At 47.6% G+C, this 23,058-nt stretch overlaps 2 protein-coding genes and 2 long non-coding RNA genes across 7 annotated transcripts in view; 2 read left to right on the forward strand and 2 right to left on the reverse strand.

The window, feature by feature from the left end:
- Nucleotides 1-351, reverse strand: part of ZDHHC2 (zDHHC palmitoyltransferase 2) — a 48,072-nt gene extending 47,721 nt beyond the window's left edge. For all 3 annotated transcript variants that reach the window (XM_072625655.1, XM_072625654.1, XM_072625653.1), the window contains exon 1: nt 79-351. In XM_072625655.1, the coding sequence (XP_072481756.1) occupies nt 79-253 (175 nt within the window). In that variant the 5' untranslated portion in view covers nt 254-351. The remainder of the gene's footprint in view (nt 1-78) is intronic.
- On the forward strand, nt 346-7,431 carry LOC140515045 (uncharacterized). The gene is made up of 4 exons (XR_011970819.1): nt 346-4,739; nt 4,839-4,874; nt 5,357-5,779; nt 7,147-7,431. It is a non-coding gene; the product is annotated as an uncharacterized lncRNA (long non-coding RNA).
- A 7,286-nt stretch (nt 7,432-14,717) lies between these two features.
- Nucleotides 14,718-15,972, forward strand: LOC140515047 (uncharacterized). Its single transcript, XR_011970821.1, has 3 exons — nt 14,718-14,763; nt 14,921-15,149; nt 15,755-15,972. It is a non-coding gene; the product is annotated as an uncharacterized lncRNA (long non-coding RNA).
- A 5,006-nt stretch (nt 15,973-20,978) lies between these two features.
- The window catches only part of MICU3 (mitochondrial calcium uptake family member 3), a 78,800-nt gene continuing 76,720 nt past the window's right edge, over nt 20,979-23,058 (reverse strand). For both annotated transcript variants that reach the window (XR_011970820.1, XM_072625659.1), the window contains one exon: nt 20,979-23,012. The gene's annotated coding sequence lies outside the window, so the exon portion shown is untranslated. The remainder of the gene's footprint in view (nt 23,013-23,058) is intronic.

Below are 23,058 nucleotides of genomic sequence, written 5' to 3' on the forward strand. Positions count from 1 at the left end.
CTCGCGGGGCTGGGAGTAGGGCAGGGACGACGGCCCGGGCCAGGGGTGGGTATCCCCCCTCCCCGGGCGCGGACTGACCCACGCAGAGCTGTCCAGCGTAGGCGTAGTAGGACCAGCCGAGCAGGAGGCCGATGAAGAGCACCGGGATCCAGTAGACTATCCGCCGCCAGCGCCGGACTCGGGCCCTGGGCCGCCCTCGGCCACGTCCGGACCCTCGTTGTTCGGGGCCCTGGCCCTGGCCCGCGGACGCCATCTCTACACCCCCAGGCCCGGCCCGGCAGTAGCCGCCGCCTCCCTCCTTCCCAGCGCGCACGCCCACGGCCACGGCCACGGCCACGGCCGCCCCGCCTCCGCCCGAGAGGGAGGGAGAACCGGGGAGAGGAAGGAGGAGGCGGGGCCTGAGGAACCTGGGCTACTCCGGGAAAGACCCTGGAGCTGTCCCCCTTCCCGGCCGGCTCGCCGGGGCCACCTGGCCGCGCCTGCTACACAGGGGGCCACTGGCTAGGACCGCCCCCCGGAGCCCTGCTTTGGCACCCTGGCCCGCCCTCGTTGGCCTTTCCAGGCTGATGAACTCCACCCTCTCCCTCCTGCTCCCCCTTTCTGGGTCCCAGCCAAGCTGGTCTGCGGCGAGCCGGCTTCTCTACAGACTAATCCATCGCCTGCCGTCAGAGCTTTGCCACGGATTGGCCCAGGGACGCGCGCCGTCTTCCTCTCTCGCTCCGGCCCCTTCGGCGCCTCTCTGGTCCCCTCGGGGTTAGAGCTGGATCCATGCCCCTCCCCCACCACGTACCTATCCACTTTGTATATCCTTGGGGAGGGGGGGAGAGTAGGGAATGCTGGGGGACGCCCCTTCCTCTGCTCTGGGCCTCCTGAGTGGCTGGGGGGCTGAAAAAGGAGAGTTGGATTGTTCCAGCAGAGTAGGGAAAGTGGGCGAAGAGACCCTCTGCCCGGGAGGGCCCTGTTGTCATTCTCCCTTTCTCCGCTCTAGTCCTTTCTCTCAGCTCAGCTCAGACGGCCAGCGCCCGGGGTTCGGGCTCCTCTGCGCCACCGCAGTACCCTTCTAACTGTCGAGGCTTCCGCACGCCTCTCGCTCTCCGCTGCCTCCTCTGCCAGCTGCCAAAGGAGTCATCCCAGAACGCACCTCCCTCCACCAGGAACTCCAGTGGCTCCCTGCTCCCTTCGTGGCCAAATGTAACCGTCCCTGCTTGGCTTTGAAAGCCCTTTAGGACCCGGCCCACTGGACCGGTCTCCTCATGCTTCCCTCCACACAATCGACCTCCATGGGTGTTCTTTCTGCTCCGTCTCCACATGTCACTCCACCCATGTCCCAGCTTCTCAAAGTCTCTGGGTGTCCTCTGTCTGGCTCCGGGTCCAAATGGGTCCTCCTCTCTTCTGCCCCTTAGTTTTCGGGACTAGGATCCTTCAAATACCTGCTCCAATCCAGTATCTTTGTCAAGAAAACCCCATGGACAGTGTTGACAGTCCAGGGGTCAGGTTGGACACGACTGAATAACAACTTTCCAACATGTCGCTCTTCCCCAGTCAAGAGAGCCACTCTAACAAAGATTGAAAAAGAAAATGACAAAAAAAAAAAAAAGTCCAAAACCCAGTTCTGCAAAGCCAGTCAATCTATGTACGGAGGCAGGCAGTGCGAGCAGCTCTCCACACTCGGAGTCCCTCACTCGAGCAAAGAAGATGAGACAATTTTGTTGTCTCTTCATCAGAGTCAAGCTTGGTGTTCTCATTCTAGAGTTCCTTTTTCGAACCATTCTTTCCCTTTCCACTGGCATAGGAGGCGGGTGCCTTGTTCTGCTTACAACGCACCGTATCTGTTCAGAGGAGTCCTCCCAGGCTTCTCTGGGCTCCTCGTCTTCATCTTTTCTGACATTCATCTGCCACAGTCTGCTTCGCTATTCCTCAACTGATGCTCATCTTCTTGGGTTTCATTTTCTGAATTGAGATCGATCCCACCTCAAATGCTCCTTATTATTTTTTGGTCCAGATTTCAGCAATGGGAGGGAAGTCCTAGTGTAGAAACTTCCCCCACAAGTGTAGATAAACTGCACCCCAGCGCTCCAGTCTTAGACTTGTCCAAAGGCACTCAGGTTAAGCGATCTACAGTATATGCCACTGAACTCAGGTCTTGAATCTGAGGCTGGTTTGCTATCTAATAGCTTCTCCAAATGCCACAGAGTCCCAAACTGCTTACGGCCCAGATGGGGGAATCCAAATACCCCAGACAAATGTGTCCCACGGTGGAGGCTCAAAGCTGATGTCTCCAGCTCCCTTTTCCAAGGTCACACCAGGACACCAACATATGTCAATGAGGCTCCCACACAGAGGATCTGCCTTTTCAGAAACAAATTCCTTTTGTAGACAGTTTCTTCAGGGAGAAGATTTCCCAGACCTCTTCCAATCTGTTCCAGACTCTCTCCACTGTACTTTCATTCTTATGCTCTAGATAAATTCCATGAGTTCAGTCTGGTACCTCATCACCCTTGATGGTAGGGAACACTTTATTTTGTCTTGGTATCTCCAGTCCCTAGGACAGTGCCTGACACAGAGTAGTGTCTTGACAGAGGCTTGTTGGAATGTACAAAGGGTATCCCTTGGGAATAAGCTTTCACCCTAACTTGCCTCTCTGCAACTCCCACTTAAAACAGGACTTACAGGAGATAAAGTATGTGGTTCCTTGATGAGATGAATTTGTCCCAGTCTGTCTAGTCCCTGAACCCAACAATCTCTAAAAGATTTCTTAGACAATGTATCTCTTTCTTCAGCTGCTTCTTTGCCACTTATCAAGACCAGCTAAGGCCTCTTTCCTCTGATATGTAGCATGCAAAGGTGGACCTTCTATTGGTTATGTGCAAACAGCCATTCCCTAGTTATCTTTTCTGCTGCTGAAGTGTCTGAAGTTGGGGCCATTGGCCTGTGGTCTGGACTGTGGAAGGTCTGATATTTTTCTACATAAGCTCAGCAGCTCACTTACATTTTTTATTTTTACCTTCCATAGATTAGGGCTGTCTTCCACTGTCTAGCATGTCTCCTAGGATTCATGATGTAGAAACTTTCTATAAGGGTGTGGGGGTGTTTTATAAGGGTGTGGGGGTGTGATACGTGGGATAGTGGATGTGAGCAATGCTTCAGGAGCTCTTGGATGAACACACTAAATGCCCCAACCCCTTAGTCTGCTACTGGCTTGTTCCCTTATTAAATATTTATCACTCTGGGTTCAAAAGACAGTCTAGAAAAAAATATATATTCTGGAATTTCTCCAACTCTCTCTCTTTTCTCTCTTCTCTCTCTCCTCTCTTCTTTTTCTCTCCTTTCTCTTTCTTTCCCCTTCTCTCTCTCTGTCTCTCTCATTTGTTCATGCCCTTCTGCCTCCCCACTTGGCTTGTCCCCAACTCTTGGAAGTGGGGGGGTAAGTCTTCATCAGTCCCTGAAAGTCCTGCTCCCAATTCTGTCCTTCTCAGAATACTTTCATCAGCATTGGAGCCTTGCCAGCCTTTTCCTTCTAGACTCTTCCTCCAATGGCAATTCTCCTCAGGAAAGATGTCCTATCGATATTCTCCTAGCCACTACCGACTCAGTCCCAAGAGCTCTTGCTTTATTTTTTTCCCCTACAGGTACAGCATTAGAATCCAAAGTCTTGGTGATTCTAGGTCTTGACAACCCATGGGATATATACTTAGGAGGTTTTAGCTGAATATCTGGGTTCCACTGTGCTGATTCCTCCTCTCTTTAGAAGCACAGTCTCTTTGTGTTAGACAGGTCCTTCTTGACCAAGTAGTGCAACTCAAGCCCAGGATCACTTTCCCAGCATCTCTAATGACTGATCATGCAGACTCTGCTTGGAGAGCTCCAAGAGTGGGAACCCACCTCATCCAGAGGTAGGACACTGTACGTGGAGACAGCTCTCCTTGCGAGGAAATGTGTGTGTGTGTGTGTGTGTGTGTGTGTGTGTTCGTTCATGTCATCAAGCACAAATCTGGATCTTTGTAACTGCTTGCTTCACTCATTCCTCTGTCCTCTGGGTCTAAACCAAATGTCTAGTCCCTCTTGCACATGCTTTTGCCCTTCACATGTCATATCTCCCCCTGGCCTAAGTCTTCTCTTCCTCATAGGATGTGGACTCCAAGTCATTCACCATCAGGGTTGTCCTCTAGCTTCCCAGAGCTGCACAACCACCCTCTTGACAAGAGCTGCCTATTGAGAATAAAGGGGAAGTGCCTTCTTATTCCGGGAAGTTGTGACGCCCATCATGCTGCCCAAGATGGCCCTTCCTTTTGTGGCTGCTCCATCATGCCTTTCACTAATGCTGAGCTTGCAGTCCACTGAGACCCCCGATCTTTTCCAGACAATCTATTGTCTAATCATGCCTCCTCCAGCCTCTAATTGTGTGAAGGCAGTTTTTGGAACTCTAGTGTAAAGTTTAACATTGATCCCTGACTTACCAGAAGAACCCCTTAGTAGATTCAGCCTAGGGGTCTCCAATGTAAACCTTTGAACATGGATCCCCGAAACATGGCATTTAAAGTAAATTAAGCATAGTATTTATACTTTTTGGTTGTTGTTCAGTTGTTTCTGACTCTTTGTGACCTTTTGTGCCTCTTTTGTGCCTTTTGGGAGGCATACTGGCTTCTTGACTAGATTCGTTTTGATTGCAAAACCTGTGTCAGCTTCCTGATGCTCCCCTGTGGCCATTCCAGAAAAATGTGTGTCCAGTTCCGACTTTGGTAAGCTGGCTTTACGTGTCATCCTGGTTTCATTCGGGGCTGCTCTTTGGATGGGATACCTGTGGGCTTCTCTTGGAACAAGAGCCCTTCGTCTTTCAGGTCTACTGGATTTCATGTTCATTCCACATACTGACAGTGAGTGAAATCATCTTCACAAATATTTTTATGCTTTTTTTGTGTGTGTGGGTATCTCCGGCTGCCATGGTAAACAAGCCAGGGTTGGGTGAAGCAGACAATTTTTTGGATACCTTTTGTAGCCCCTTCCTCACCAGGTAGTGAGCCGTGCAGTCCTTAAAAGGCTGCTCAGATATCCAGGGGACTGCCAAATCCCAGTGCTGCTTCAATCCAGTAAGAAGATGATCCTATTACCTGGGCCGCCTGTGTGCAGAGCTGTGACTACAGCTCCCAGTGTATCTGCACCTGCTGCTTTGTCTCTAGCCCATCCCCATAGAACTTTGAGCTAGGTAAAATATTAACATAGCAAAATAATAAAAATTGTTATTTAGTAAAATGATGAAATAACAAAATTATATAGGTGCTGTCTTTTGACTTGTGCATAAGTAGGACTTAAACGAGGGAGAGTTGTGCAAAGCTGTTAGCCTCATTGTCTCTTCCAGAGTCATCAGAATCCAGTGACAAGACAGAAGTCAGACTGATTGGCTGGCTTGGGATGCCATGGATGACCTTGATATACATGAGTCTTCCATGTCTGACCAAGCTTTAAGCACTCCACTGAACCTGCTTCTGCTGTCTTCATACCCTCTTGCTCACATTGGAGGTTGACACCCCCAACTCACCAATGGGTATGAGACCTATTGGCTATTGTCGTTCTGTCAAGATGGTTTTACCAGGGTGTGGCCATTGAGCATATCACAGAGAGTTGGGTGGCAGGTGGATACCAAAGGTGGAGAAGTCCTCACACCAGAAGTACTAGTTCTCTCTGAACACCCCATACACCACAGAGGGATGCACCGATCATAGCAGGAAAACCACAAGAAAAAATGAATCGTCTGATTTCAACTCAGCAGAAGGTTGGCAAGGTAAATGCATCATTCTCTTTATGTGGTTTGGCATAACAGATGGTATCAGACCTTAATTTCTTATCCACGTTTGGAGAGAGTTTAGCTGTATGTTTGTATGACTGTGAGGAAGAGTAAGAAGGCCAGTTTGACTGGATCAAATGGAGCTCCGTGTCCCATGCCTGGAAAGGTAATTTGGAAGCAGCTTGTAAAGGGATTTAAATTTCAAACAAATGAGGCAAGAGGGAGCCTTTGGAGTTTATCATTAGGAAGCGATCCAGTCAGACCTACATCTAACAACAATCACTTTGGTGGCTGGTGGTTATTGAAGGGAGGAGGGAGAGAGACCTGAGGCAGAGCACCAGATGGGAAACTGTTTCCATGATTTAGCCTGGAGGGCAGGAGGGCTGCCATTAGGGTGATGGCTCTGAGGATGGAGAAAGGGGACCAGATGAAAGGGTGCTGTGCAGAAGGAAATGAGAAGATTTGGAGCTGAAGGATGACTAAGGGTGAGGAATCCTGGGTGGCACCTGGGCTGCAAACACAGGTGAGTGGGAATATGGTGGTGTCCTCTGTGGAAATAGGAAAGCTCAGGAGAGGAGCTGGTTTGAGGTGAAAGATAATGTAGGGAGAGCTTTCATGCATCTCATCGCCCATCCACATCCGCTTGTCCTGTGAGACCTCTCCTGAACAAGACTGTAAACAATAGATTTCTCAGTACTTGTGGTTTATCATACATATTATGTAATTATAAATTATATATTATAAGTGATATAAATATAGAAATTACATAGAATATATAATAATATAATGTATTAATGTTATATATGAGTTATAAAAATTTATATACTATACATAATATATAAATTATAAACATACATTGTATAATAATCATTAATAATATAGTGTGATTACTACTCAGAATAATAAGCATTAAAGTTTGTGATTATTTCTTTTGCTTTTCATAATGATTCTGTCAAGATCAGGGGCAGGGTCATAGTCCATATCAGGCTGACTTTGGGCAAAATTAGGAGATAAGCAAGGTCTGCTTGGTGACCACCGCAGGGCTCTCCCTGCCATGAGCCTCAGTTTCTGTAACATAGAGCGTTGGACTGGACAATCTTCAAAGTTCCTTTCCTTTCCAAAGTCAATGAGGTGGCTTCTTCCCCAGAGTTGCCTTGTAGTTCCATTATCCCAACACAAGAGGGCGGACCCGTACCTCCAGTGACTTTTATTTTTTATTAAACTGCCTCGCTTCAGGTCTAGAAAGTCGGTTTTGTTAAGGGTTTTATAAAGAGGATTCTTTTTACAGTTGGATTAATAACGCACACAAGTTCTGAGTGTGTTTATTTTGTCTGTTTTGTGAGTTGTTTTCCTCTGGACCCAAGGTAGAGGATTGCTGGATTCTGAAAGGAGATGGGAGATATTTGTCCAACCCACAGAGGAAAAGGCTCCTCGTTACAAGTCACAGAACAGTCGGCATCGGGCCCACGTGCCCACCACCTCCTCAGCTCATGCATCCTGGTCCATTTGTGGATAACTCTCATGGATGAGACGTTTTTCTGGACATCGAGTTGAAATTTGTCTGAATGGATCATTACGAGGGTGGAAGCGGACAAAGCTCCTTAGAGCACCCCCTCCTTTGGAAATACAACAAAAGCTTTTAAAAGTTATCCTTATCTGAAGTCTTTGGGTGAAACTTCGCAAGAAAACTTATCAGTCTTTTTTTTTTAAACTATCAATCCCTACATAAAGTCCCATTTGCCTCTCCCTGATCAGTCCCAGAAGGACTCTTTGAAGCGACAAAGGGTCTTTCATTGACCCACCTAAGAGCACAGGCCTCTTTTCTCATGCTCCAAAGGGGTTACAGTGATAGTCATAACGGGAGATCTCTAGAGCTTGCCCTTGACCAGATGGAAAGGAGAATCCTTAAAGGGAGTGGTCAAAGAGGGACTGGATGGTTTCAGTAAATGATTCTGAAAAGGTGTTGTAAGCCTTAAGGGACTTCACGTTTATTCCTTACTGTTACAGCCCCTCAAGATCCTTTTGTATTCTCTGTCTTTCAGTACATCAGTCATCTCTCTCAGGTTGGTGTTCTATGAGCATTTGGAGAGCATGGTTCATAGAATTGACATTGATTCATTAATCACTTCTTTTTGAATCTGAATTCTGAGTGACACTAATTGCATGATCTTCTAGGCCACATCTTTCAATCTTCTTCACAAGAACAGTATGAGATACTTTATTGAAAACTTGCTAAAAATCTAGGTAAGCTATAGCCATAGCATTCCCCTCATCTATTTCAGTAATCTAGTAAAAAAAAAGGAAATGAGTTATATCTGGTGTGACCCATTCTTGACCTGAAGCCACACTAGCCCCTTTCAATGACCACTTCCCTTTCTCATTGCTAACCATTCTTCTCTCTTGAGATGCATTCTGGAATCATCTCAGGAACTGGAGTCAAGCTCCCTGGTTTATAGTTTGAAGATTCTGTTCTCTTCCCTTTTTTTAAAAAGAAAAAACTGAGATATCTAATCTTGTGGTGGATAGAGAGTGCATTAAATAAACATTACTGTGTGCCAGGCACTGTGCTAAACACCAGAGATACAAGTAAGCAAAAGACAGATCCTCTATGGTCAAGGAGATTGAGTTCTAATTGGAGAGGGTAATACCTCTAAGGGGAGGAGGAAGGCTAGGGAGAGGTGGAGATGGCCTAGAAGTGACATGATGGCCTGATTCCCAGCAAGGTAAGATAAAAGCTCAGCTATCAGAGCCTGGCACTGGGGATTCTCATCTCTCCTATTTTTCATGATCTTTCAAGTTTTATTGGCATTTGCTTGGCAGTCACATTGGGCAGTTCTTTCATTCCCCAAGGATGTAGTTCTTCTGCATTAAGGAATGTGAATTAATCAAGGGCAGTTAGGTGCTCTCCTACTAACTCCTGACTCACCTTAGGTATCAGCTTTCTATTAGTTATTGCTGTCCTGTCATATCTAGCATGAAGGTCATTCTCCTTAGTACACACAGCAAAGGCTAATGAGGAGTTACGTAACTCTGCTTTCTTTCCATTGGTCATTGCCATTACTCCATCCATTCCAAGCAAAGGTTCTATCTCCTTTTTCTCCCTGTAATCTAAAAGAAAACACCAACCTTTTTAAAAACTGTCTTTAGCTTCTAAAGTTTTGCAGTTCAGCTCATTCCAGCATTTGCCTTCCTTATCCTATTTTTACAGCACTGCATCATGCTTTTATGGTTAACATTTTGGATATGGTATTACTTCCAACTTCCTCTTTAAAAACAAATACAAACCAACTCCAGGCTGATTGCTGAGCTCTGTGTGCATGTACATTCCAGACTTATCCCATTTTTTCTCCTCACTGGAGTTTTCCATGTGTGATCGGAATTTCATTCTTGAACATCCCCTGTTCCTCCCTGACTGACTTCCTCTGAATCGTCTTAGTCCATGGGATCACGACTAGTTTTCCACTGAACTCTTTATAGTCTGCTTTGCCAAAATCTAAGATACCTGCCGGATTCTGCACTGATTTCCTTTTATTCCCTGAAAATTTTAGGAAGGCATGATCGCCTGCTTTCAGGGATCCTATCCTTTCTATCCTAGCAAGCAGTTCCTTTCTGAGATCCAGAATAGACTTTCCTCCAGCTTTTGAAGGATACAATTATAATTAAGACAAGTGAAGAAGTTTATGAAAATGGATACTTTTAGCAGAGGGAGACAGACAGACACATATACTCACAGAAACATACACAGAGAAGGAGAGAGAGAGAGAGAGGGAGGGAGGGAGGGAGGGAGGGAGGGAGGGAGAGAGAGAGAGAGAGAGAGAGAGAGAGAGAGAGAGAGAGAGAGAGAGGAGGGAGGGAGGGAGGGAGGGAGGGAGGGAGGGAGGGAGGGAGGGAGGGAGAGAGAGAGAGAGAGAGAGAGAGAGAGAGAGAGAGAGAGAGAGAGAACTTTAGCATCCAGCACCTGTCAGATGACTGGATAACTGAAGTCTTCTATCTCGTGCTACTATATCACGCCTCTGTGCTCGGTGATATGGGATCTATTTCCCCAAACACCTTATCTACGTCTTCTTTCTGTCCAGGTAGTCTGTAGTGTATTCTAATGACAAAGGCACTTCTGTTTCTTCCACCATTGACCTACAACCAAATAATCTTCATTGTATTCCTCTGACCCCAGTTCCTTATTTTCTTTGCATGAAAGATTTCTTATTTCTTCCTTTTTATTTTCTAATGGTCCCCTAAAACCTTTTTACTTACACTGTTTCATTTGAATAAAATAGTCCAGCCTCAGGTTTCATCCAGTGAGTCTCAGTGATTCTTATAAGGTCATATTTTCTCTTTGTGTTAGAACCTTTAGTGTCTTTTGTTTATTGCCCAGACTTTGGGAATTTGTGTGTAGACATCTGAGATTTTGCCTTTTACTATTGGATAATTTTTTGGGTTTTGTCTCCTGTGAAAGTGTAGGTATCTCACCCTATTCTTCCTTCATTGTAGCCACTGTCCATGTCTAGGACAGGGAATATACATGCAGGCAATCCTCCTTCCCTCATTCATTTTGGTTTAAGGCTAATTTTACTGGATTTTCAAGAAATCTGGTAAAAACATTTTGACCATATTTTGTTGTGTGTATTTAATCTCTGGCCAGAAATCTGTCATTATTATATTTTAAGCCATGGAATAGAAATCCCAATTCCATTCTCTGACCCCACTTTTTTAGCCAGCTGTTTACTTTCTAAATTAATTTTTCTTTTCAGCAACCCTTGCCTTTAATGGGCAGCAGTGAGGAAGGTGCAGGCAGCTAGGTAGTGCAGTGGATAGAGTGCTGGGCCCGAAGTCAAAAAGATTTATCTTCCTGAGTTCAAACCCACTCTTCAGACACATACTAGATGAATGACCCTGGGCAAGTCTCTTAACCCTGTTTGTTTCAGTTCCTCATCAATAAAATGAAGGGAATGGCAAACCATTCCAGTATCTTTGTTAAGAAAGCCCCAAATGGACTCACAAAGAGTCAGACATGAATGAAAAATGAGTGAACACTAAGAAGTGAGGAAAATGCAACCTGTGATCCTCTGGGCTTTGGTTTTCTGCCCAAGACTTTGCATTTGTGAACAACAGGTTTGAGGTGTCATTTGTACCCATGTAAATCACTGAAAGTGGGCACTTCTCATTTGTTTTGATAAATCTTGGGAGAATTAGTTTCATCTTGGATACACGTCCTGAGCTTCCCGAGATGGCAGCAGCGGTCTCCATGATTGGCATCAGGTTGATAAAGAGCTGCCTCAGAGCCCTGGCAGGGCATCACCAGCTTTCATTCCCCTTCTCTTTTTCCTCTGTCCTTTACACGATGATCTCTCCTGACAGCTTCTGTGACTCTCCTCGACCATTCGCGAGAGGCTAACCAGCTTCCTCTTGCAGAGGACAAACAGGTCCATGCTCTTCAGGAATGGCCTCAAATCTCTTCTTAAGCCTAAATGATCTACCTGTCCTCCTCCCTTTTCTTCATGCTTCCACTTGTCATTAGCCCCATAAAGGTCATCTTCATTCCTCCCCCACTCCAGATGCCCCCTTTCCCATTGAAGCCTCATATCTGTTTCCTTCCCCAACAACCTGTGGTCTGAAGGGGCTCAGGTGCGTCCAGCTCCTCCTCCTGATTTGGGACATATGGAGCAGTAACTCAAGTCCTCCCCCAAGGGCGAGGTTGGCAACATTCACATCAGTAAAAAATTGTAGCGGAATTAAATGTTGCACCCTCAGGGCCGACCATTGTTCCAATTTGTTCCACTTGATTTTAAAAAACTTATCCTGCCAGATCTTCCGAACTACCTTCCCATTCTTGTGGAATCTTCTCCTTCACCTTATTCTTCTTAAACTTCTTTCATCCTTTCGTTTACTGGACATGCTTTTATTTAAACCCAGAAGTTGAAACTGAGCCAGTATCCGAGGCTAGAGATTGTTCTCCTTACAATTCTCCTCAATTTCTCTCAAATTTCAGCTCACCACATTTCACCTCTGATCTGCTTCACCAGATCAAATCCCTTCAAGTCATCTATACAATGTCTTTCTCCTTTTGATTTATACTGAATACTTCTCTTTTTTTCTGATCTTTCTCCCATAACCATCTCCCATGGAAACCTGAGGTAGGATGTTGAGGTTGGGCACCTGTGTCTGTGGAAGGATGGCAAGAGTGAGGTGTGGATGAGGAGTGCACTTCAGAGAAAAGTCGTGGCAAAAATGAGAAAGTTCATGGGTTCTTCTTAAAAAATGTTGAAAAAGTGACTGTAATTGCTCAGGAGAGACACTAGAACTTGATGTTGAGATTTGGAAGCTGCCATTTGTAATCTGGAAATGACAGAAGAATTCATGGGAAATGATGAGGTTGCCAAGTGAGAGGGCATAGAGGGAGATGCAGAATGGAACCCCATGGAACATTCACAAGGTGGGTTTGCATCAAAGGCACCAGTACCGGGATTCTAGGTGTCTGAAAGGTATTATCTTTTTTAGAGTCACTTGATTGATCCTCCCGCATGTCACTAGGAAAAAAAAATAGGTAGGCTTGCAAAATGATTTACAAAGATCATGTCATCCTCCCCCAAATCTGAGAGGTAGTGCTTTGTTACCTCCATTTTACAGATAAGACACTAAGGCAGATAGAATTTAGGACACTTACCTAAGGTCAGACAGCTAATAAGTATTTGAGGCAAGGTTTGAATTCGAATCTTTCTGACTCCAGGTCAAGTGCTCCATCCACTGTACCAGCTTGCTGCTTTATATGTGAAAATGCCCTTACTCGGAGAACTGCATAAATGAGGGTTAAAGAGTTCATTGGATGGAATAGTATTGGACTCAGCTGTGTGTGACATCAGGGATGTAGTGACACCCCAAGAGTTCCGAGAGCCAAATTTTGCCTGTAACAGAGAGGTTTTTCCCAAGCTGGATTATTTAAGAGAATAAGACTGGACTTAAATCTGGGGACTTTCATTTCTCACCCTCCACCCCCACCCCACTCCCTTCTGTGCCCTTTTCATGTTGTCCCCCCATTAGAATGTAGGTCCCTTGAGGCTGGGCTCTCTCTCTTTCTTTCTCTTTTCCTCTCTCTTTCTGTCTCTCTGTCTCTTTTTGTCTCTCTGTCTGTCTCTTCCTCCCTTTGTCTGTCTCTCTGTCTCTGTCACTCTCCCCCCCCCCCCCCCCTGCTTGTCTTTGTATCCCCAGAGCCTGGCACAGAGTAACCCTTATAAATGCTTCATGACTTGGCTTGTTTTTTCTTGGAGAATTTATGTACCATTAACAGCAATCATTAGCTAGCAATCTGTAGTTCTATAAGACAGAAATCCTCATAGTGATTCACTTTTTGCAGGATATTGTTCCAAGTCAGCTGTGCATCAAATGGAGATTTTTAAATTAGAAAATATATTTTAGTTTGAAACTGCAAATCGGGGGGTGGTTATTTTCCTGAAGGTGGACATATGCCAATGACTATTTGGGATTCCAAAATGATCCAGAGTGTTCTCCAGTTGGGGATATTTTTGCCCTGAAGCATTCTTTATTTGTGTTCTTAGGAATCAGAAAAGCCGTGTGCTGGGGGGTGGGGGTGGGGGCACCCCATAATTCAGGACAGTGCCCGACAAGACTGTTCATGAAGTAAGTCTTGGCCAAGATTTCAGGAGATCTAAAGAAATGGACCTCAGTCTTTCTCACCTTTAACTTGATATCAGGGAACTAGGAGACTTTGATTTTAGAGCTATAGTCAGTCATCAAGAATTTATTAAGCACCTACTGTGTGCCAGATGGTGTGCTGAGTGCTGAGGATGCAGAGAAAGGCAAAAGCCAGTCCCTTCCTTTGAGGAGCTCAGAGTTGGCAGGATAGAATTCCTTTACTAAAATTCCATGTTGATGCCTTTCCAAGGAGTTCAAAGGCTGTCCCAATGGAGACCCAACCCTAGCAGGTCTTTTTATTTTACATTCTTACTAAATACATTTTCACCTTAGTCATGTGGCATGGAAGAATTAAAATGAATGGGAGAAACCATGAGAAAAACCAAAACAAAACAAAGCACAAGAGAAAATAATCTGCTTCATTCCGCGATCCAATTCCATAGCCCTTTCTCTGGATGTGGATGGTATTTTGCCTCAAGAGTTCATTGGGAATTTTTAGGTCCATGCATTACTGTGAATAGCTAAGTCTACCAGAAAAATTCCTCGCACCCTGTGGTTGTTGCTGTGTACAAAGTTCTTCTTGTTCTGCTCCTTTCACTTAGAATCAGTTCATATAAATCCTTCCAGGTGTCTCTGAAGTCTTCCTGTTCATCATTTCTTATAGCACAATAGTGTTCCATTACATTCATACACCATAATTTATTCAGTCAGTCCCCAGTTGATGGGCATCTCTTTGATTTCCAGTTCTTGGCCACCACAAAAAGAGCTGCTATAAATAATTTTATACATGTGGGACCCTTCCCCATTTTTATGATCTGTTTGGGATACACTTAGCAGGTCTTAAGAAAAGCTTCAAGCATGATGGAAAGAACACTGACTCTTGAGTCAGAGGATCTGGGTCCAAATTCCGCCTGTGTGACTTTAGATAAGGCATTTAAATGCTCTGAGCCTCAGTTTGCCCACCTGTAAAACTAGGGGCAGTCATCTGGGGCCCCTCCCAACTCTAAAGCTTTGGTGATGTTGGGCCTGGGGAAGTCTCCTGCCTCCCTTGCCACTGTGCACCGTGACGCTGATGTGATGGGGTGGGACATGTTCCCCCCTTCCAGATCTCAGCTTCAGCATTCAGCAGCCTTGGGGGTGGGGGGTGGGGAGTGTGTTGGGTTCTTGGCTCCATTACTCAGGCAGTCACCTTGTCTAACCCTCTCTTTGCTGTCTGGTTGGGTTGCCATGGAGACTCTTAGTCTCTGGGAGGTGACTATGGCAACAAGGCGACATCTCTGCCTAAGCTCCGGAAGGCCGAGGTAACTGAACAGGAGGGGAAGGATCCACAGTGGGTGAGGAAGCAGGGGAGAGAGTCCGAATGCAGGGGCTCAGCTCCTCGGGGTGAATCCAGGATGTGTGAGCCCGGGGCTGGTGGTGGGCAGCGTGCAGGGGCATCTCAGAATCACAGGAGAGGTGGAAGAGAAATATGAAGGGCCTACTATGTTCCAGGCCCGGAGTCATGCCTGAGGAGCCTCTGCTGGAGGATATCAAAGGTTAGGGAAGCGCTCTCCTCCTCTCCTGGTGCCCCCTTCAGCCCTGAAACAGCACCCAATTACAGCTTCTCCTGACTCAGGCTGAGTGAGATCTGACTTGGTGAGGGAGACAAAGGGCTAGACTAGCTCCAAGCTAGAGGACTTGAGTTCAGATCTCACCGATGACATTACCTCTGTATTTTTAGGTAAGCCATTTCTCCTCCATGAGCCTCAACTTCCTAATTTCAGAATGAGAGTGTTGGTCTATTTGAGCTCTGAGGAAACTGAGACCTCTCACTTCTCCCTGGGCCTCAGTTTCCCTCTGTGTAGAAAGATGGGATTGGACCGGGTGGCTCTGAGGACTCTGCTGGACCTAGAGAGTGATCTGAAAGCCCAGCAGAGGGTGTGTGTGTGTGTGTGTGTGTGTGTGTGTGTGTGTGTGTATGTGTGTGATGCTTGCATGCTTGCGCACCTGTAAGGTGGCACTGCACCATGAGGCAGGATGGTCACTGTGCCACCTCCTCACAGCTTGCCCTTTGCCTGGGGAATGCTTGCCTTCTCCCTTCTGAGGGCTCCATTGTGGACATCCCCCCACCGCTAACTTCCAGCCCTGTCAGTGGGGTCTGCTCTGTCCTCTGTCCCTTCTCCCTGTCCTTTCCCCCATCTCATCCCACACTGGAACCTAGTCCTGCCCATTGGCCCTGCCTTGCCTTGGTCCAGCTACCCTACAAAGGAGTTAGGGTAACAGACCATAGGACTCAGAGAGCCAGGAGACTTTGGGATCACTTCATTCAATACCTTCATTTCACAGATGGAGAAACTGAGGTAGAGTGCCTCATCTTCCTAGTACCAGAGCCATAAATGGCATCCAAGACTCCAGCCTTCCAGGGCAGACCTCATTGAGTGGGGTGCCTCCTGGGGAAGCACTTCCAATAATGCAGCTTGAAAACAGACTTTGGGGCAAGAACATTTTTTTTTGCACTGTATAGTTGTATGATTCACATATGAAAAGTGTACTTTTAAAATAAATCTCTTAAGGATAATAAGGATAAATGAGAACACACAACTCTTCATCCCAAGTACAATGAAGCCTCCCAGGCGTGAGCTCACTAGCCACCTTAAAGAAGATCACTCCTGAGGCTCACAGTGCCCCAAGACCATGCCCCTCAGCCCTCCGGCCTCTCCCCTGACCTCTGGACGGCAGCCTCCTTACTGGCCCCTGAACAGAGAGTCCGGCATGACCATGTCACTCAGTAGCTTTATGGGGTGGCCTCTTTGGTGCTGAAAGCTAAGCCTTTAACGATAGCTAGTTGATCTCTCAGCACCCATTCACAAACTCCTCGGATGGCGCTGACCCATTCTCTGTTCCTCACACATGACCTTCTACCTCCCACCCCCATACCTTTGTGCACACTGTCCCCCATGCCAGGAGTGCCTTCTCTTCTCCCTTCTGCTCCTAGAAAAGCCTCGCTCAGCTCAAGGATCAGCTCAAGGGAGTCTTCCCTCTACAGTCTGATCCCCAGGCTTTAGAGACCCCTACCTCACATCACTCTGCAGCTATGAGGTACCCCCCTGCCCAGACCTGGAGTCAGAAAGATCTGAATTCAAATCCTGCCTCAGATGCTTACTAGCTGTGTGACTCTAAACAAGTCACATGACCTCTGCCTGCTTGTTTCCTCAACTGTAAAATGGGGATAAAAGTAGCACCTCTCTCTCAGTGAGATAAGTGCTTGGCACGTTTGCCTGACACACAGTACTAGCTCAGTAAATGCTTGTGTCCTTGCTTCCTTCCATTGCGATCTCTCCTGAATGGGAGCTTTTTAGGACAAGCCCTAAGTGTCTTGTGGCTCCCCCATGTGCCAGGGCCCTGTCCTTTGCTTGTCCCCTGCTCAGTTGATGCCTGATGATGGAGCAGGGGTCTGGGCTCTTTTTCCAAGGCTGGGCCTGTGGAGCCAAGTTCTGAGAGGTCCCATTGGGCAGGTGGCCATCCCTGTGTCTTAGCCATGCAAGGTGCTGGGCACACAGTAGGTGCTTAATCAAGGCTTATTGACTGACTAACCTGGTGACTAAAAACATTAGCGACTCTCAGATTTGGGTTAACTTCCAGTAGCTTTTCTCTAGTAGATTTTTTCAGTTTAAACTTTTACCTCTTAGAAGTACAAGAAATGGGTGCTTCAGGACTGGTCATTGGGGCCCCCCAATCCTCCCTCTCTGCTCCTCTTCCCACCTCACTCCCTGACACCTCCAGGGCTTAGCCTCAGCTCCCTCCACTTCTGCAGAGAGGACCTAAGAGGTTGGACCAAAGATGCATTAAGAACATCTCTGTGGTGCTGTCCCAGCCTTCTCTAGGGCAGTCGGGGCTTTCTCTGGACCCTTTTCAATCCTAGTCATGACTTTAGCCTGATGTTTCAATGGTTCTTCCTCCCAGGGTAAGGGCAGGCAGGGCTGAGACTCAGGGTTGTAGGAGTCATCCATCACCCTCCCCTCCCCCAGGACTGGTTCAACTGTCCTTCTAAAATGCTTCTTCTAAAATGCCATCATGCCTCGAGGCTGAATTTCAAGTCAGTTCAGTACAACCCTGGTGTATTGAGCCTTTTCTCTTTGCAGGACTGGACTGTGGGACAGGAACAGCTCAGAAAGGACACAGAGCATGAGTCTGGCTGGGTGTCTGCATCAGAGAGGACAATAAGATGCAGTATCTCCTCACATGAAATGGAATCCTGTGCCAAGGAACGGCTAGGCTCTGTACCTAAAAGCTGTTGTTTTAGGAGAAATGGGAGGAAAGGTCATAGGACTTTCAATGTAGAGACAGAAGGGACCCCAATGGTCACTGAGCCCCCCTCCCACTTACAAATGAGGAAACTGAGGTATGGTCAGAGGTGTAGTGACTTTCTCAATGTCACACAGCTCTAGTCTGAGGTGGGATTTGAACCCAGGCTCTCCCAACTCCAAGACCAGCCCTCTGTCTTCCCCACTCCCTCTAGACCCTGCTGCGGCTGGTGCTTCAGTAAGGCCTTGGGCTAAATGGTCTCTGAAGTCTCTTTTACCTCTGGGAAGGTACAAGGTGTTATATGAGGTCCACGTACGTGTGTGTGGGGGACTGCCCCCTGCTATGGCTGTCCCTTCCAGCTCATGCCTATAAAGAGAAATCCATCTTCTCCTTTCACACCCTTTACAACATGAGAAATGTGTTTCCATGGAAATAAGCCTCTTAAATACTGAGTTGCAAAAAAAAATATTGAGAAGAGACTAAAATGGTGGTTAATCCTATATTATCGTAGGAATTACAGTGCTAGCCCACTCAACATCAACAAGGATGAGCTGAAGGGGCCACCCAAACTGCCAGGTGCTGGGGCTGCCCTGATGCTTCCCTCCCTGGAGAAGCAAGGGCTCTCCTCCCTCAAGCTTCCACGACTGTCCCTGCCTTCCCTTGGCTACAGACTTGTCCAGATGTCCGAGGCCACGCTGGAGCCTCTCTCTGGGAACCTCGTCCTTTTATTTAAGTTTTGTCTACAGTACCACCAATATTATCCATGGAGCTGGTCAACAATAGCCCATGCATCTGACGTGAGGTTTCTACAAGGGAGTCACTTGGGTTAAAGGTTCTGAATGGTGGGATGGAAATGGTCCCTGCCTGGGGAGGCACTGTGTGTTGATGGGTGCGTCCTCTGCACACTGTCTGATGACACCTGCAGCTGTGGGCTCCCGATGGAGCTCCCGGCAGAAGCCATCCCTTGCCTGAAGCCTCAGCTCCAAATGTGTGTTCCTTTCCTTTCCAAAGTGCTGGGCAGTGTAATTGCTCAGTTCGCAGGTGAGAGTGCAAGGGGCTGAGGGCAGGGTGGGGACTTTTGACTCTGTATCCCGGGGCCTGCCCACAGCAGGTGGGCACTGCCAGGAAGAACAATTAACAAAGACTGACCCTGTCAGGGTACATGCTGTCTTGAAAGTCATTCCTCAAGACATTCAGTGTTATTTGCATGCAGCTGAATGATTAACACCTTGCCCTGGTGCCACTCCAAATTTCCCAAGTTTTGCTCCTCGAGGCATCCCTGAATCACGATTGGGACAAGGATTATTACTGCCATTTCCCAGAGGATGAAACAGAGGCTCCTAGTGGTTACTGGGCTTGTCCAAGGGCACGCGCAAGTCTAGTGACTGAGCCAAGACTTCCCTGACCCTGGCCAGGAGCCAGGCACTGGCCGCTCTCAGAATACCAGGGGCTGGTATTCCACTAACACCTCTATTAACTTTGAGGAACCACTGGGGAAATGCTTTCCTGAAGAGTCAGCGTCAGGCCCGGGACTGAACTGGCTTCTGTGTACACAAGTGTTGGCACATCCATCTGTTTGACCCTGTAGGGCTGGGGTTGCCTTTCTTCATCTCTATCCCCTGTGCTCAGTGTAGCCATTTGAATGTAGTAGGTGTTAACAGATGTTTGTTGAGTGACTCCTGGCAGACATTAGCCAGCATAGAAGGTCATAGACTCAAAAACTAGCAATGACCCCACCAGGTCTGGGTTTGACAGATGAGGGAAGGGGTCAAGAGAGCAGCAGGCTGGGGATGGGGTGTGTGTGTGTGTGTGTGTCCTCAGACCTGAGGAGGAGGCAGGTGAGTGGGTACATGTGGGCAGAGAGCATGGCAATAACAGAATGAAGGGTAGATCCTGGTGCTGTCTGGGTCATGCTCACTGCAGGGGCAGTACCCACATGTGTCAAGCTGTCTTGATGGTTAGATTACTCCCTTGAGGACAAGGAGAAGGCCCATGGCTTCCCTGGACATTGACCTGTACAAGCCAAGGCTCCTGTGGGCTGGGCAGAAGCCTAGCAGGCCCTCCTAGGTTGGAAAGATTCAGGTCTGGGCCTGGGGATGGACTCCATACATGTGGAGGGAAGTTCACCACCACAAGGTTGACTAGGTGGGAGTGACTGCTTTTCTGGCCTAGCGTCCCATGGAGCCCGTGTGCCTCAGACTGGAGGGGTGGAGGTTGAAGTCAGGGGACGGAGGATTCCTTTACCCCAGCGAAGTCCATTTCCTAGGAGTCTGAGCAGGCCTTCAGGAGATGTTGAGCAGGACCTTGTGGAGTTACATTTCTGATCGCTGCGGTCTTGACTGCTTCGACTGCCCTTCTCATTTCCAAATCTCCTGGAGAGTCTTTTGTAACAATATTCTGCCTTTCCCATTTCAATGTCCTTTGGAAATGAGACCATTATAGAAAAGATGGATATTTGCATGCCCAACTGTGAGCCCTCAATAGAGGGCCCATGTCTCTTAAACATGTCTGATTTTCTCTGAGCTCGGTGGGCAAGAGACTGTGTACAAAATGGTGAGAGCAGAGCCAGGGGCTTTCACCAGGACCAGACTGGAGAAGGTGGACCCAGCCATCGGGAAGGGGGGCCTTCCTCATGTCCCCATCATGCTCGGGTGTCCATTCGGACCCTTTGTGCTGGTGACCTGCTCACCCCACTCCACCCAGGGTACAGCCTTTTAACTGTGTGTCTCTGTCATGTGGGTTTGAATGCTCTACACACAGAAGAAACTTGATTAAGAGCTGCTGAAGTGAATCGGTCAACAATCATTAAACACCCACTATGTGCCAAGTTCAAAGAATGAAGTCATCCCTTCTTGCAAAAGACCAGGCAGGTCTTGTTTAGGGGCAGTTCTGTGTGGCAAAGAATGTGACTGGCAGGTTCATTATCGAATAAAAACTCAAAATATCAGGCACAAACAACAGTGGCTGAGACACCATGAGAGGGGGATGGTGCCTGTGTCACAGGTGGTGACTCTGTGGCCCTTTCACTATGGTATGCGGTCACCAACCAATAGAACCAACTGGAGCCACTCAAGCCATCTCTGCCCAGGGTCAGGGACAGGGACACAGAGAGACCCTTGGCCTCCTGTCTCCAGGGCACTGACCCAGGCATGCAGCATCAAGGCCCCAGTTTTTACAGGGCTATCTCACTTCTATCTTTCAAGAGACATCCAAAGGAATAAATGGCGAGAGGGAAGACATTGTAAAAGTGCACACGAGGAGGCACTTTGGAGATGTCACTTCAAACTTTTATTTCATGATGCCACGTTTAGATGCAGGAATTCTGACATGATGCTAGGGTTTGACACGGGGATCTAATATCAATCTTTTCATAAAGTATTTTATAGAGGCAAATATTGGTAGCACATAGAGATGCGTGGTAATCAGCAGAAGACTAGTTTTTTACGAGGTTTCTGGCATGATCTTGCACACTCACATAGTAACACTGTACAACAGTCTCACACACAGATAGACACTCACTAGGCCCTCTGGGCTGGCTCAGGCACTGCTATGGCCCACACGGCCCAAAGACCAGGCTTTCTCTCAGACCTTGGTCGGAGCAGCCAGGCGCTTACTTATGCAGCATCATTCCCCACCCAGAGCTAACACTAACCCTAAATATAGTCTAAGTTAAGCAGGACCTTGAGGTGCTCACCTCATGGCAGAGCTGGAGCTTTCTAGTCACTCCCTTGGCCTTGAACAAACCCCCAAATTGTATTTTAAATGCACAACTGGAACCAAAGCAAGGTGATACAGACTTGCCCCTCCTTAGACCAGAGCTGGGAGCTAGCCAGACTCAGAGCACCAGTCACTGGTGCTGCCATCTTGAAAATTCTACACTAGTTATCAGCTCTGCAGCTGCCTTCTAGCAGAGGAAGGTGACCTGGCACCTCTTATATTCCATCCTTTTTAATGTTGCTGGGAAGGTGGCCAGGACAAGCCTCAGCACTGACTGAGCCTGGCCTTCAAGGCCTGGCCCATCCAAAGGTACTTAGCCCAACAGGACTGGCCACCAGGTGATGATTTTGTCTTTGGGACAACTCTTGGAGATCACGGTTATCTGGATGGGAAGAGGGGTCCACCCTGATGAAATCCTCATGGCTAAAGTGAAGTTAATGGCTAAAAGGTAGCACTGGCATTGCAGATTTTCATTTATGAAAATGACAATCTGAAAATCCCGTCTCCCCAGAGCTAGGACGTGTCTCCCAGGAACTTCTTACACAGCTTTTAAGTAGGGTGACCAAGTGGGAGCATCTCATTAATGAACAGACTTGCAATAATCAATGGAAAGACGTCACATGCTTTTCTCTACTTGCGAAGCTAATCTGCAGTTTTTAAGAGAGATTTACTCTTCTGTCCTTTAAAGACAAAATGTTTCAACAATAAGTTCTACGTTTAGATTTGAAGTGGTTACCTAAAAACAACCTTGCTCCGAGCCCTGCTGTTCCATGTGGTCCTTTTCCAAGAAAGAATAAATTATTACCAATAAATAGTATGATACAAACATTCTTTCCATCCAAACTATTCATTCTAGACTAATTCTTACCTGACCAACAATGAGCTCTACTCATGCAGTCCGGGACACAGGGACAAACTGCCTGGGGAGGAGCATGCTGCAGAGGCCCTGCCCACCACAGGGGCCTCTTCATTGGAGAGCCAGGATATCTGGGGGAGGCGTGGGGGGTAGGGGGAGCAGCACAAGGGTTTCCTGTGATTCCCACAATGCTACCCCTTCATGAAGCTCTCTGAAAGTCCAAAGTGCATCCCGGGGGCTGGGGAGGGGCACGAGGCTGTATCCGGCTAGAACGGCATGGCCAACATAGACCTCAACCCTTCTGTGTGCACAGCTGGGCCCTAGGGACGCTCACTGGCCCCCCCAAAGAGTCAGCGTCCTTTCCTGAGCCCCACAAGACACGCCTTCCTGCAGTGCCCCCTAGTCCACGAGACACCTGATGGGTGAATCTCCCCAAGTAAATAAATAAATAGGTGAACACAAAGGACACGCGCCTTCTCAGTGGATCCTTAGACTTTGTGCACCTTGGGAAGGGAGTGAGGGAGAAGGGCACAGAGTCAGTGAGTCACGGCTGGCAGGCTGGGGGTCTCCCGCACGTGGCTCCCGCGGACAAGGATCGAGGATAAACAGATCATGCCTGCACCTTTCCGTCTCTCCTCTCCCTATCTCAGCATCCTCTGCAGGCTCTGAAAGGACTGCCGGGTCACTCAGGCAGGACAACCATCCTTTACGTAGTCCAGGAGGTACCTGGCCAAAGCGAGAATCGCACGATTAAGAGCTGCTTGTGTTGGTT

The sequence above is a fragment of the Notamacropus eugenii genome, chromosome 7, assembly GCF_028372415.1.
Source record: "Notamacropus eugenii isolate mMacEug1 chromosome 7, mMacEug1.pri_v2, whole genome shotgun sequence".
Lineage (NCBI taxonomy): Eukaryota > Metazoa > Chordata > Mammalia > Diprotodontia > Macropodidae > Notamacropus > Notamacropus eugenii.